Here is a 16,450-nt window from a genome sequence, read left to right as displayed (position 1 = left end):
ATAAAGGGTGTGTAACTTAGACGCAAATAATGTGGCGAAACAACAAATGGAACAATGACATGTGGCATGTGAGCCCAAAATAATTATAAAAAATAAGTTGTAAATTAAGAAAAAGAAATATAAAACTTATTTAATTAATAAAAAATTATTTCAAAAAAAAAAGAAGCAAAAATCTATTTTCTTGCACCCCACCCCCATGCTACCCAACCCCACCCTTTCTTCTTCCCCAAGTGAACCCCCGCCAGTGAACGCCTCCGAGTGAACTGGTCAGCCATTGTCGTCCCCTATTTCCCCCAATTTCTCTCCCTCCCTCGCTCCCCCTTCCCTCTTTCCTCACCCCACCTCCACCCCATCCCTTCCCCGTTTTTCTTCCTCATCATCAGATCCGGCGTTGGATTATCATCGGAATCCACACAAAAAACACCTAACATCTTTTTTTTTTTTTTTACATCTTATTTCATTTAAAAAAAACTTCATTATCTGGCCAGAAAATATTATCTCCGCCGATGCTCAGAGATGGTGGTCAGGTTGTCTGACATGGTGGTGTAATGGTCTCAGCTTTCTCCCTCTTTTCTTTGTCTTTTTAATTCCTTTAAAAAAAAGTTTCGTTTTTTCAGATCCAAAAAGCGTAAAAATAAGGCCGAAATTCTCACTCGCCCGAAAATATCATCTCCGGCAACATTCTGACGGTGGTCCGGTGACATACTAGTAGAAAGAAGAAGAAAGAGAAATAACCTTATTTGAAAAGAAAAGTAAATGAGAAAGAAGAAAAAAAGAAACAAAAATTTGAAGGAAAAAAAAAAAAGGAAAAATATGTTGCAACAATGTTTCACGCGCGCCCATTATCAAGTGAATACCACTTGTTGTGCCATCTCAACATCAGGTGTTAAATTGACACACATTCGTGAAGGTTGGTGTGTCTAACCGATCAAGTCTCGGTTGGAGGGTTTAAGTAGAATACACGGACAAGTTGGAGGGCCTGTTGATGACTTCTAACAAGTATTTTGTTTTCGTTTAAAACATAAAAAATACAGAAAAAAATTGCATAGTTTTGTTTATAATAGCTAAATGAGATGCAAACATGAAATGCCAGTACATACATAAGCAGTTATGAAATTTTTGGACAAACGCTGTCATTATAAAGAGGTTTGTGACTGTATCCTAATCACCCTTCTTCCTTGCGATTTCAGAAATTTGTTTTCATAAAAATCTTTTAGGAGAATAAGAAAATATCAATGGTCAAATAAGAACGATTATTACAATCAATCCAAAATAAAGTAAGGATCCCCGCATTCTACGTCACTCTATTGAAATTTGTCTCAGTTCAATAATATAAAATCAAACATGTGAACTGTATGATTGAAGACCAGATAAAAGAACGAACTGTTTTAGTAGCTGCCACGGCAAAGATATTCAGATAAGATTATACCAGAGAGACAGAACACCCATTGTCGGACACATTATGGAGAGAGAACCAATGTGCAAAATTGTGGGAAACGAAGGCCACAGGCATGACGAAGATGCGATGGTATGGGAAGGGGCGCTCAAGGATATGGAGTTTCTGCTCAACATCATCTACACTGTTTTAAAAATTATTTATGTTATACATAGAAGAGCTGCAAGGCGAAAAAGTAGACTACAAGTTAAATGTAAAACTCTCACTGAGGGGAGAGCAAAACTAGTTTATCAAATGGTAATTCCTAAAATACATCCCTATCTATCTTTTCCTAAGTCCATTAAGTGCCAAAAAAACAGCCTTCGTATCAATTCCTATATCAGTCCTGCTGCACATCATCACCACCTTCAACGCCTTGTCCTTGTACATTTTGATATCAAGAGTTCCGGTATTTGCTGCTGGTTGTATTGAAACTTTAGGGCCGCTTAGCAGCAGCTTATTAGTATGGTCTGGGTTTACCAAAGCGATATAACCAGTTAGCTGACACCTGGTTGCATCACAGGGAAGATCCAATTATTGCACGGCGCACCCTCCTTTCCGAGAACCTTCTCGTTGGCCCACCAATCAGAGCCAACAGTAGCTTTATCAGGATATCCTCCATCCACATTGTCAAAGTTAAATTCCTTGGAGGATCCGAGAGTGATGGATCTGTGCTTCTGATGCCTCTGTCCATCCTCTCCGTCAGTAGATGATCCCTCACGTATTTCGCTGGAAGGCTCATGCCCGTCCAATTCCTGTCCATTTGACATTTCAGCCAGGTTTTCCTCTCGTTTGTTGTGAGAAATTGATCCAGTTTTCATCAACATTGATGGTTTCTTTTCCACACACCTCACAACGTCTTCTGCTGTTATCTCGAAAGAAACTCTATGATCAACCACTGTTTGATCATTTTTCCATCCATTAAATGGTTTTGGAAGACGAGGAACACCAGAGTTCTGATGATTGAGAAGGAAGCTATCATGATATTTGGGGTATACTGCATCAGGAGTCAAAGTCCCAGATCCTTGCCGAGATCCCCATTCGTGAGGGGCTATTTTCTCCAGGTTCAGGAACTGAGGTCGTCCAGGATTAGACTCACGGTCAAGAAACGGAGATGAGGTTCCAGATACAGATATGGCTGACCCAGGCGAGATCAAATTGCTCACTGGACTCCCTGGTTGAAGTTGATATGATTGAAATTCATACTGGGCAAAAGGAAATCTCTGACCAGCATCAACATTTTGGTGGTTGGGGTCAAGAAGCTTAGCAAATGGTACCTCAGGTGATGAAGGTGTAGTCAAGTGCACTGACTCAGGAGGAGGGGTATACGGAGCAGTAGATGGTTCGGTAGTGAATGTAGAGAACACAGGTGGAGACACCAGTTGAGGTTCATGAGCGTATGGCCCAATAGCAAAAATTGAGGCAGGTCCACTGGGAGAATATGTAGACATGCATTTCGAGCCAACTGGTGAATGGGTTTCTGAAGGAGGTTCAGATGGCAAGAACGATGCAGGAGATGAGGGAGGTGCAATGAAAGGAAGCGTTATTGAAGGAGCTTGAGTTGAGCTATTAGCGGCAGGTCTATCTGCCCCAGTGGATGTTGTTTCAGGAACAAAAACTGCATGTCCGATTCGCTTTGTCTGTTTCTGAGACCCAAAACACCAATACATGCTCCAGCAGCTTCCCCATCTTCGTTTCTGTTGAACAAATTTAAAGTGCAAGAGATGATGAGATTTGCTCATAAAATGAACAAGGAAATCCCAGTTAAGTCAAAGCATTATCAAGATGTTAATGCATAAAACAAGTTTCTTCAGGATAACACCCGAGAGCAGAGAGGACAGGGAATTAGAGAAAATAAAACAGCATCGTTTCTAGATACTGTTTTAAAACAAGGATGCGTGCAATTTAATTGTTTCTTACAATCAAGCAGTCAAGGAAATAAAATCAAAGAATAGATACAAGCAACCTTGAAGAGGTTAGTCCATATAATTGAACAGTTAAAGAAAATTGGAGGACAGATGAATCCAGAGTAATAGTCAGAGAGCTGAGAGAATTTATTTTTAACCTTGAAGAATTAATTAAGTCTGTTCATATAAACCAAATAATGTTCTGCGGCTGGACAAAAACAGACCGTCCAGCAGGATGGGTTCTATGCCAGGAAAAAGCACAAGAGAGTAATGCAGGAATAAAAACACTTAAGAGTTTGAAATGTCATAAGAGTGTCAATCAAAATGAAGGGGATGCAGGAAGACTTCCCTGGTGGCCTTCTACCTTGTGTCCTTAAGGTAAATGGTTCGATTCTCACCCACCTCCTCCCAATTCTTTTCCCCTTCCCCCTACCCAATATATTTGTTAAGAAAAAGAGGGGAAAAGAACTCTGTTGAAGTATCATGCACATTCTTATGTAGTAAGATCAATTATAAACGCATACGTATTTCGAGAAAATTGTGAACACCAGAAAATATCAAAAGAAAATCCAAATAAAACAACAACGAAGAAGAGGAGGGAGGCACCAGAAAACAAAGTAACAAATATGTATACAATTTGTCCATAACTGACTAGAGAGCATGACAACATTTCCACAGCCATCCGCTTCAAACAAGGGCCATTTACTTAAGCGCTTATATGTTTTGGCCTCTTAACTTAGCCTAGGAGGTATATCAAAACGCTCCTTCACTTCGACTAAAACAGGAAACCAGCTTTCATAATAGCCTCACTTAATGAAGATCTACAGTTGATCTATTGAATTCACAGGAAGAGTTTTGATATGACAAAATGTACACATTTTGCCTTTTGAAACATATTTAAACGTGTGAATGAAGCAATTTGTGGTATCACAAGGACACTCTATAGTAGGGATCTGAGACCAAAAGCAGTGAGTGGGTCCAAAAGATCCAGAATGTCTTCTAATTCACTTAGAACACTCTTTTGCACCAAAAGCATAAATCACACAAGCATCTATTACAAGAGAAATATTTTCTTTCTCCTTCAAAAATAGAAATTCAGGTTTGTTATATTTGCTGGTAAGCTGAGTGGTGTAAATTCAATCGCTGGAATAATAATGATATCTGCATCTGTTAAATCTGGAACTTCTAAAAATCTGATTCTGCTTACTTGAAAAGGATAAATAAGTCGGCCCTCTGAAACGCATAACTGAGTATTGCACTACTGCATCACTTTACGAACGAAAGAATCACTTCTAGTAACACTTTTGGCTAGATAGCTTTTAGAAACAAGATTAAGAAAGACCACTCCAGTTAGACGTGGCTGCAGATGCTACTTATGGATGATAAGGAAAGTGGCGCCACTAAGAAGAAAAAGAGTTCATAAAGTGAGAAAGAGCCCGTTTGGATTGGCTTATAAGTTGTTGAAAACAGCTTTCAGCTTTTGTGAGTGTTTGGCTGGCCTGCTTATAAGCCAGCAATTTTGTGCTTAAAATAAGCCCAAAAAAATAAGTTGGGGTAGCCCAAACTTATTCTTTTTGGCTTATAAGCTGTTTTCAGCATATAAGCTGCTTTTTTTAAGCTAAGCCAAACGGGCCCAAAAAGAGTTCATAAAGTGACAGATATTCTTGATCTTGGATTGATTAAGAAAAGAAAGCAAATGATATATATATTAAATCACTGTCATTAATAGAACTCTTGTTTCTCAAACCAGCGAGTCGCCTTTTCTAGTTCACTTGTCCTTACTAGAACTCTTGTTTCTCACACCAGCGAGTCGCCTTTTCTAGTTCATTTGTCGTTACTAGAACTCTTGTTTCTCATACCAGCGGGTCGCCTTTTCTAGTTCATTGGAAGAGGTTACAAAATCCATTGCCTTATCTCCTTTTCCTTTTCTTCCTTTCAGACATAATTCAAGAATTTGAAACCATATCTCTCCGCGTCCCTCCTTCCTCACTCAGTCAAACACTTTTGAGTACACTTGTTGATAGCACACATATCATGAGAAGTGACGCATATTATCCAACTTCCAACACGAAACAAATAATACTTTTTGATGACAAATAATACTAACACTAACTTTCAATAGATTGACACTTTTCTTTTAATGAACTGCCATTCAGAGAGTAATTTCTGTCTCGAAAAGTTCCACTATTTGTTATACAGGATGAAAAGTGCAGATGTATCCCAAATTCCGACAGAGGAGACAGCATTTATAACAATTACAATATCACCAGGATGACACCAAGCAATTCCCAATCAGAAGATCAAATATGTAACATCATTCTTTGTTAAATGTAACACATATCTCAGTTCTTAATGCAAGGAACAACAACTATACCAAAGTTCGGTGATCTGTGATCTATGAATCTCCCTCGCAATTCTAGAAAAAAAGCTTCAATTTTAACAACCTAGAAACCATCAAAACGCTTCAATTAAGTTAACTCCGAACTCAAAAAATATTAATCACGATCTATAAGTTAACACTGAGCTCAACAATATTAATCACGTTCTATAAGTTCCAAAAAGTAAAAGAAAACCATAACCGGATTCAAATCAAAGTGAAACACAAAACGATCTATAATTCCGAAAAAGAAGCTATAACCAGATTCAAATCAAAGTGAAACACAAAAACATTTTTTAACTCCAAAAAAAAAAAAAACTATAATCAGATATAGACACAAATAACGAAACACAAAATGATTTTTAAATTCCAAAAAAAAAAAAAAAAAAAAATGTAACTGCACTCAAATCAAAGTAGACACATAACGATCTACATATTCCAGGGAAAGAAAAAAAAAGCATTTATACGAAACTTGTAAAAGCGAATAAAAAAAGCTTTTAAACTCCAATAAAAAGCTGTAATACGATTTAGATCAAACAGAAACACAAAATGATTTTTAAATTCCTAAAAAAAAAGTAACCGAATTCAAATCAAAGTGAAACACAATTCGATCTATATATATATATATTCCAATATACAGCTTTAACCGAATTCAAATCGAAGTAAATTTTCCTGAACCGAAACTTGACGAACACGATTACGAAACACAAAATAATTTTTAATTCCAAAAAAAAAAAAAAGTTTCAAATCGAATCGAAACACAAAACGATCTATATATTCCAATATACGGCTTTAACCGAATTCAAATCAAAGTGAAACATACAATATAAAAAATTAAAAATAATTAAAGTCCGATAAAAAATGATTATTATTCCTTCAAAACGATCTATACATATTTTCCAAAAAAAAAAAAAAAGAAGGATTTAACAGAATTAAAATGGAAGTGAATTTTACCTGAACAGAAGGTTGAGGAACACGATTATTTTCAGCAGAAGCGATTGCAGTAGCAGCAGCATTTATAGTTTCCAAAGTACTATCAACTCTACTCATAATCACTATTTTTTTTTTCGATTTTTCTCAGAAAAATAAATAAATCAAAGTAACCGAATAAATTTGGAGAAGAAGTAAATTGATTTCTTCAATGTTCATCAATACGAGTACAATATATTTTTATGTAATGGTTATATATAAATTTATTTATGTATTTATTATATGTATTGGCCATGGGTGATGGTGGCTTTGGAGGTCAAACACGGCAATGACTTTACTTACGTGATTTTCATATAACAATATTAATAATGGGGTTATTATTATTATTGGTAAAAGGTGGTAATTACTAAAAGGTTATATTGTAAAGGTTAAATTTTTAATTAATGTTTTTTGGGGGATAGTGAAATTACGATAATGGGCTTCTTTGGAATTGAATAGGGGCACCTGAATTTTGCTAGCCACATTTAATGTATTTTCACTTTTTAATTATTTAAGATTTTGGTATCATTCTTAATTACTTTTTGATATGGTTGGTTTCGTTAATAGTAGAGTTGAATGGAATAATTATTTTTAAATTACCTAAAGGAAAAAATAATGTTTGCTACCTTTGTTAGGTTTTAATCTAACAAGAAAAATGTTTTGTCACTAACAATTACTACTTTTTATTTTATCCGATTTAATTAATTTACTTTAGTATATCATGATTTTTTTGTTGTGCGAGTAGATTAATAGATAAACATTTTATATCTCATTTTTTTAATATCATTCTAGATATAAGATGAGGTTATTCTTTTGATTGAAATCAATTATGTCTCTCATTTTTGGGATGCTAACGCCCTTCTAGAAGGTGTTTAGAATCTCTAGAGTGCCCTTTAAGTGTAAATATTTGGTTTGTCTATGGTAATATGTCATTATTTATTACCAAAAAAACAATCAAATTTTTTATCATAAAAGCACATTAATCTATAGTGATTTATGACTAAATAAGTGACAAAGCATAGCGTATACTCATTAAACTTTGATATAAACACTAGATAATCTTTCATCAAATCCATTCCTTCCATATTTTACTGTAAAAAGAAAATTTAGTAATTCCATTCAAAATTTGATGTCTTCGATATGAAATGAACGAGATGCATGATAAAAATAAATTCCACCTAATACTTGAATTAGACACCCCCACCACCACAATTTTGACATGAACTTATTAAATAATGACTCATCTCATGAGATCCGCATGACATAAATAGCAAAATTATTCCAACACACACTCAAAAAAAAAAAAAACTTAATAAACAACAGAGGATAAGAAGAAAATAAATCATTGATATTGACAATTCAACAATAGATAAACCTAAACAAACAAATTTAGTCAATCCTGGTATCAATATGCTACTACTAAAATATGCATTTATGCAAGAAAAACACTTTTCAGATTTTATTTGAAAAATAAAAGTGTCCTAAGAAAATGAAATCATTAAAATATAAGACATTTTAAAAAAATAAAAGCCAATCTATATATTCGACCATACTATTGAGGGTAATTTGGTCTTATTAGGACCACAAATTATTGACTAATTTATAATATAGTACAAGCTAAGTGTAAAAAAGTAACCACTCTACTATTATTGTTATTTAAATACTAAAGTAATTTAAGTTACCGATGTTTACTTTTTGTTAGGCCAATGAGTGCGCACGTGTGCACATCTATTTTTCTCGATGGCTTTTTATGCGCACCCTCCTTGTTCCTTCCGGCGTATGTTAGGCCCCACCTCGCTCTTTTAGTCCCCCACTTGAACTAACGTACACGCTTGGCTCATCGTTTTCTGCATTTCTTATAACGTCGCTATTATTACTACTACTACTTGTTTATTTATCATAGTCATTAACGAAAATTACTTGGAGTAAATTACACATAGAGGAATAAGAATGAAAAAAAAAGGGGCATAAATTGTTTGGGGAAATATTTGACGGAGGGCGAAATCAGAATTTGAAGTTTAAGGTTCGGGGTTCTAATTTAAATACAGAATTTGTATCAAATTACTACTAAATTTGATCGAACTTGAAAACTCTACTCTAGCTCTACCATTGACTCCTGAGATTGATATAACAATTCTTTTAAATTGGAACAAAAGCTTTTTTTTTTCTTTTTTATTTATATATTTATAGGCTGAATACCTTCTTCTAGAAAGAAGTTAGTAAGAAAAAAATAAAAACATCACCTTTAATGGGTTAATTCCAAATATTTGCGTTTATATTTGTCTTTGTAACACAAATTTCCCCCTATAATTTTCTTAACAAGTGCTACATTTTAATGTATGTTTTACGTGTATATAACATATTAATGATCATTATATTTGTTTTCCTGTTCATTTGTTTGTTGTTCTTTTATAAAGATCTTTCTTTGATTTGATTAATTTAGATTCGCATTGCGTAAGGCCATTCCTGTCAATTCATTCATTCTTAAGGTTCGGAATGCTTTAATTAAGAAATAAATAGATCTTAGCAATCTCATTACATTTCGTAGTGGTTTTATTTGTTGTCTTACAGAATTATAATTCAATAATTAAGGTTACAAAAGGGCAATTGCAAAGCACTACACAAATTTCATCATTCAAAAAAGGTGAAATTGACACTTCTTACAAAATTTTAAAATAAGAAAATTACTGTAGTATTCCAAAACACAAAGCAAATTAGTATTGTGGAAATAAAATGAGAGAAGTATATGAAATTCTTCCTTTTATAAATCTAAATGTTTTCTTAATTCACTTTTTGGAGCTCTTGTGAAGTTGAAATCCTAGCCCCAAAATGTTTTAATTTCAAATTGGGGCGTGGGGGGTCGGGCGCGGGGGGGGGGGGGACTCCTCATTTTGTGATGAATGATGATAATATATAATGACAGCCTTATGAGATACTTGGGGATAATAAAGAACCTTTTCAAAGCTATAGTTGCCTTTTTCACCTTTTCAATCAGATATTTTCACTATGATTTTACCTCGGACTTATAAAGATTTAGGGCTACTTTTCAAGATCATTACTATATTTATCTATCTACGAAAAGCTTTTACAGGTGCTAAGGGTTAAAAAAAGATATCTTACTTCACAGGTTTTCATTTTTCAAAATCAACAGAGACTTCTTACTTATTCTTCCTATGGTATAAAAAGTATCCTCATTGCTGAGTACGATTAGAGTATTTTTAATTTTTTTTTGGAAAAATAATATCTTTCAATATTTGGTTCCGGAGTGAATTTTTTTCATTAAAAAAAAAAATCTAATGATTAGTAATAATATTGGAGAATATTTTGATGAAATTTTCATGTAATAAAAGCATTAATAATAATATCTAAGTATTTGCGAGCAATATAAAATTAAAAATTAAGATAGTTATAAGAAAAATGACAACGCCTATAAGTGAGACTATACGTGAAGTCATTTTCTTCTTTTTCATGAATCATCAGAAAATGGCTATAATAAGTAAAATGTTTTACTGAAAAATTCCGCCGACCTTAAATGTAATTTGCCCTATTCTTTACTATTACACTACTAATGAAGAGCAAATAATGAATTGTTATCCAAGAATAGATATTTGACTATCATCATTCTAATATTCTAACTTCCAAATCACAGAAGGATATTTCGTCCTATATTTATAGAAAGAGACAATATAATTATATGACATCTTTTATGTCGGTATCATCCTATCAAATTAACTTCTCTCTTTCACAACCACACGAGGAAAATGAAATATATAAATATTCTTCATCAAAATAGTGAATTTCCCTAGCCTTGTTTTATTTCTTCCTCAATTTTAATTTATATATCTTACTTTATATGATATTCTTAAGATTAGAAAATTTAAAGGACATTTTAATATATTATTCATACTTTTAGTTTGTGATGACAAGATTCAAAAGTTCTTTACTATCTTAAGGCCCGTTTGACCATGAAAATTTTTCACTTTTTTTCAAAAAACATTTTTATTTATTTGGAAATTAATGTTTGCCATGAAAATTTTAAATACATCTTGCAGTTGTATTTGGAATTTGAAAAATGCCAAAAAACTTAGGCCCCATTTGTCCATAGATATCAAAAAAAATTCACTTTTTTTTGAAATTTTGGAGTTGGAGTTGTGTTTAGCGTAGTTTTTGAAATTGTAGTTTTTGGTCAAATGTAGTTGTAAAAAAGTGAAATTTTTTTTAATAACAAATTTTTTGAGTTTTTGGTATTCCGGAATACAAGTTCAAGTTGTATTCGGAATTTTCATGGCCAAACGCTGATTCCGGAAAAAAGTGAATAATTTTTATGGCCAAACAACACCTTATTTTCACTTTTTGCACTTTCAATACATTCAAACAACCAAATATTCTTTGCAAAAACTACAACCAAACACAGTTTCAACTCCAACTTCAAAATACTAAATAAAGTGAAAAATATTTGATTTTCATAGCCAAATGCCTATTTAATTTGTGCATTTAAAGAAAAACACATAGTAAAATAAAGCGTAAAAATTAAATATTTCCTTTTATCATCTTCTTTTCAACCCAAAAGGAGGATTATATATATATATATATATATTTTTATATTTCTCTTTTTTCATAAGACAAGTGTCAGGAGCTAGAGTTTCTCTGTATTATCAGAAAAATAATCAGGAGATATTATGGAAAGTTGGTGGGGAGGATGAGTATCTACACCTAAATTTTGGCAACTGATTATGACTTAGACTCAGTAAACCATAAAAGTGAAGTTTGAAATCTTCTATATGGCAGGACTTCAAAACTACAAATGAATCCTTGTCACTCCCTCCAATCCCGTTTAGGTTAGTTATATTTTCTTAGTCTGTTTAATAAAAAGTAACACATTTTACACTTAAAAAATATTTAGTTCTGCATTTTTCATTTTCTCTTCAATGAAAAGATTTTATAGCCACACAAATATTACGACATGTTTAAGACCATAAATATCAGAAAATTTATTAGTTTCTTAGACACAAATATTTGTTTAAGCATAGTAACTCAATACTCGTGCTCGTGACGTATGACATTTATCTGATGAAATGATCGATATGTGAACAAGTTAGCTTAGATACCATAACTCAAAGGTAGATAGATATTCACAAAAATAACAAGTATATTTTTGAAAATCAATTTCTAAAAAGGAAATATAAAGTATAAACACAACCCCGCTTCTCCCAAAGTTAATGTATCTTAGTATTTCTTCCGTTTCATAATAAGTGATTTTTTAGGTTTTTCAATTTTTTTCAAAATAAGTGATGCTTTAATATTTCAAGAAGACTTTGGGCACATTCTTCCAATATTATCCTTATTTAAATAGTCAACATTTATTAACTACCTTTTTTTTTTCTTTCTAGAAAGTAGTAAAACTTGATTAAGGATAAGTTAGTAAAAACACTCCTAATTTTTTAGGAATGAGTAATTTCTTAAGGGGTGTGCATGAGCCTAAAAAATCACTTATTATGAAACGGAGGGAGTAAAAGATTTTCTAAAATTAAAAGTTGAAGTCCTTAAATTTTGTGACAAAAAATACAAGTGTTAGGATCCAAGAAATTGTTTCCTAGGATGCCCACTATTTGCAGTTGCCGTCATTTTTGTATGCGAACATAAGAAAACAGTTTAACTTTCTTGTCAACTGTTACTGTCAAGGAGGAAATTTCTTGTATCATTCTGCAATCACTATATGCTTTTTTTCCCCCTTTTTGTCCAAAAGACAATTATGACTTCTTCAAACTTTAACTTAAAAAATCACTTATCATGGAACGGAAGGAGTAAAAGATTTTCTAAAATTAAAAGTTGAAGTCCTTAACTTTGTTGACAAAAAATACAAGTGTTAGGATCCAAGAAATTGTTTCCTAGGATGCCCACTATTTGCAGTTGCCGTCATTTTTGTATGCTAACATAAGAAAACAGCTTAACTTTCTTGTCAATTGTTACTGTCAAGGAGGAAATTTCTTGTATCATTCTGCAATCACTATATGCTTTTTTTCCCCCTTTTTGTCCAAAAGACAATTATGACTTCTTCAAACTTTAAATAGGCAAATCAAGGTTCAATTTCCACACTTAAATCACCTCTAATTTTGAATTTTACTGGTTTAAATTCAAATTCATTGTTTGTTCATCTTAATCCTAGTAAATTGAGCCATTACCCATTATTAACTCAACTGCTCATTGATTAAAAACTTAGCCTAACCCTTTAATGCATGCCTAAACTTGAGTTGGAACTTGGAAGTTCAATTATGTGGAGACACTCGATCCACCTTAACACAACACATTTTGGACGTAGGCCTGTTTGGAAAGCCGCCTGGTAATTGGAATTGGTGTAATTACTAGGGTAGTAATTACTCAGCCCAACCTGTTTATTTATCATAATGTAATTACAGTGTAATTACAAGCGTGCTGTTTGGTTGCACAAGTGTAATTATACAATTAGTTTAATTTAAAAAAAAAAAATTATAAAAAAATTAAAATTAATATTTAAAAAATATTTTCCTTTATAAATGATATTAAATTAGTTATTCAATAACACATTGTTTCTTGAAAATATATTAATTAATAATCATGTATTTAGAACTAATATTGTAAAAAATAATTGATATATATTTTTCAAATTAATAATATTTAAATTTTAATTAATTATAAAACTTAAAAGAAGGACTTTGTTGTGAGAACATCATGGATTGGATGTTTGACGGAAAAAAATATATTTATAAATATAATGCCACATTATTCAAATGTTTGACACAAAAAATCCATCAAATGTAAGTGAAAAATAAACAACATGCAATGTGAAAGCAAATAACTTAAAATTGAAAATATAACCTAAATTCAAAATCCAAAAGAAAAAGTTTAACATAATACTCTTATGTCAAATTCCAACATTACATAAGTAAGTTTCAACGTAACTTAAGTAATAATTCAAAAGAAAGGGTATAAGTCTATAACCTCATTCACAACGAAATTCTACTTTAATAACGTCACTCGTTATATGCCAAGTTTGTTAATGACTCGTTCTTTCCGATATTAAGAGGTGTAGTTCCAAAAATTAGAATAATAACACGGTTTGCTAAATGAATAAAATAAAAAAATACGAGCATTTACATGGAACCGAGAATAAGTAAAGATTAGGAATGAGAAGAAGGGAAATGAAAAATAAATAATATAAAAAGAAAAATACATTTTAAAAAATTAAAATAATTAAAAAGTAAAAATAAAAAAGAAATTAAAATAATAGAAATAAAAAATAAACTAAAATCAAAAGAAATTAAAATAATAGAAATAATAAAATAAACAAACTAAAAAGTAACCCTGTAATTATAGGGTGTAATTACATCCAATTCTCAACCCCACTTGAGAATTGGAGAGTGTAATTACACCCTCACAATTACACCCAATTCCCACCTAACTGTATAATTACTTGGTCAAACAAACAGGCCAAACTGTGTAATTACACCCAATTCCAATTACCTAGGTGACTTTCCAAACAGGCCCGTAATAAATTTTAGACATGCAAATTATTCGTTTATTGATCCAATCTAACTTCTTCTTTTAAAAAAAAAAAAAAAAAAAAAAAACAATGTCTAAGTCAACTGTATAGACCTAGATTACTTTATCGAGTATTTATTATTTTCCACCTTAACACAACACATTTTGGACGTAATAAATTTTAGACATGCTAGTTATTCGTTTATTGATCCAATCTGAACTTCTTTTTTTCAAAAACAATGTCTAATTCAATTGTATAGACCTAGAATACTTTATCGAGTATTTATTATTCTAGCGATTATTTCATCGAGTATTTTTGGAGGCTGCTCGTGCATTGACATTGAGTTGCTTTATCAAGAAGTGCCACTATGTCAAGTTGTCAACTGATAATAAAGTAGATAGAGATCTCTTTTTCAATCTTCAAATCTAGTCCAGATTCTAGCACAGTTTTGTTTTTTTGCTTTTGTTTTTTGCATTATCCAAATTCTAATTAAGATAACTAGATAAGCTAGTCCATTAAACAAAAAAAAAAAATGACATATAGCATAACATCCAGAATAATTCGTTGGTGTTCGTAATACTACTCAATTCTTACCGAACTCGTAGTTGAAACGCAACCCATCTCAGAACAATCTCAACATAAAATGAGTACTAACTGGTATTGTGCATCGTATAAGTGGTGTTAGTCTATTGTCACCATTCAACTTGTGATCTTGATCGATGACTATATTGCTTGATTTTCACACTTTCTGTTTCAAATTGATATTTACTTTTTTTTTCTTTCAGAGCCATGGTATTACAATTATACTAAAAAGGAGGTATTGTCATCTAAATGTGGTCTTAAATGTGAACGATTTGTTGTAGTTTGGTATGTTCTCGTTTAGATTGTACAACAAGAAGCACCAGTGGTCTAGTGGTAGAATAGAACGCTGCCACGGTATAGACCAGGATTCGATTCCGGTTGGTGCACTAATCTGAGAACAATGATGATATTTGCACAGTTTGTGAACGATGGGTCGTCACGCCTAATCTGAAATTCAGATGAAAAAAAGTGCTTCTGAGCTCTCTTTTATTTCTCCTAGTGGTTGACATACTTTTTGGTTATTTCTCTGTATGTTTTTCATAAATTGATCCCCAGAGTGATCAGGTCATTTTCGCGCTTACATGAGTATGGTACATCAGGTGACACAAATTCATACTGAATGCATGCCACATTTGCTTGCCTGAATTTGAAGAAAATGAATATGTGAGAATGTTACCCTCTAATCACCTCTACCATCACAAATGCATATTTAAGCTCGAATTCTATCCATATTCAAGTATGCCATGACATTGTTACTTCCCCAATCACATCTTTATCCCGAATTAATTACGAAAATTCATTGGACATTACAGACACTGAATGCACATGTGACGCAGGAGATACACGTGTGACGCGCGAGATACACGCGCGACGCTCGGGATGCACGTATATATATATATATATATATATATCGGTTTGACTTTAGGTCATCAATTCTATTGAGCTACCCTTGTTTAGGAATATTTTTTGTTTACAATAATAATACGAGGATTTAAGTTCTGTTTAGGGCATAATTCAAGGGCGTTCATAGCCAAAAAGTCCTTATGTTACTTAATTATATCGAGTCATTGTACATTTAGCAAATTCTTGTGTCAATAAAACAGAAACAAAATATCCTAGAGTATTTAACCTCAACTAAAAAGATAAATGTGGGGATAGGAATTAACTTTGTTGTAGTTTCTTAAATACATATACCTTAAGAGGAAAAAAAGAACACAAAGAGAGGAAGAAACAGTAATAACACTATGCAAAAGAGTCGGAAAATTTGATTGACTGATGTATCAGAGTACTAAGAGTGTGTTTCGTATGGAAGAAAATGTTTTTCAATTTTCGCATGTTTGGTTGGTCAAAATGTTTTGAAAAACATTTTCTCAAGGAAAACAAGTTTCTTGAAAATGAGGAAAATGACTTTCTTAATGAAAGAAGGGAAAACAACTTTCACAAGTAACATTGTAAGTTCATTGTCTCCTTCCCACCCACCCAACACCCCCAACTCCTGCCCCTCGATCTTTCCACACCCCGCCACTCCCGAACCCCCACTCCCCACCCCATACACCACCCCCACACCACCTAAACTACCCCTCACCCTACCCTACCACCTAACCACCCCTACACCCCCACTCTCCACCCCCACCACCTAACTAACCCTACACCACCCCGCC

The 16,450-nt window shown here is 32.7% G+C and overlaps 2 protein-coding genes and 1 non-coding gene across 3 annotated transcripts in view; 1 reads left to right on the top strand and 2 right to left on the bottom strand.

Annotated features, from left to right (window-relative positions):
- LOC132031864 (glutathione S-transferase T1-like) overlaps positions 1 to 275 on the bottom strand; it is a 4,332-nt gene extending 4,057 nt beyond the window's left edge. Inside the window, exon 1 of the mRNA XM_059421746.1 lies at positions 214 to 275. Coding sequence (XP_059277729.1) covers positions 214 to 275 — 62 coding nt within the window. The remainder of the gene's footprint in view (positions 1 to 213) is intronic.
- A 1,237-nt stretch (positions 276 to 1,512) lies between these two features.
- LOC132030516 (uncharacterized) lies at positions 1,513 to 6,908 on the bottom strand. The gene is made up of 2 exons (XM_059420171.1): positions 6,674 to 6,908; positions 1,513 to 3,132 (listed from the first exon to the last, which is right to left on the bottom strand). Exons 1-2 carry the CDS (start codon positions 6,767 to 6,769, stop codon positions 1,933 to 1,935), a joined length of 1,296 nt encoding a protein of 431 aa, XP_059276154.1. The 5' UTR covers positions 6,770 to 6,908; the 3' UTR covers positions 1,513 to 1,932.
- Positions 6,909 to 15,184: 8,276 nt separating this feature from the next.
- LOC132032285 (small nucleolar RNA snoR114) lies at positions 15,185 to 15,271 on the top strand. The gene has a single exon (XR_009408425.1). It is a non-coding gene; the product is annotated as a small nucleolar RNA snoR114 (small nucleolar RNA).
- The last annotated feature ends 1,179 nt before the right edge of the window (positions 15,272 to 16,450 follow it).

The sequence above is a fragment of the Lycium ferocissimum genome, chromosome 9 (assembly GCF_029784015.1).
Source record: "Lycium ferocissimum isolate CSIRO_LF1 chromosome 9, AGI_CSIRO_Lferr_CH_V1, whole genome shotgun sequence".
Lineage (NCBI taxonomy): Eukaryota > Viridiplantae > Streptophyta > Magnoliopsida > Solanales > Solanaceae > Lycium > Lycium ferocissimum.
Note: the sequence above shows the minus strand (reverse complement) of the source record. Positions and strands in the feature narration are given on the sequence as shown.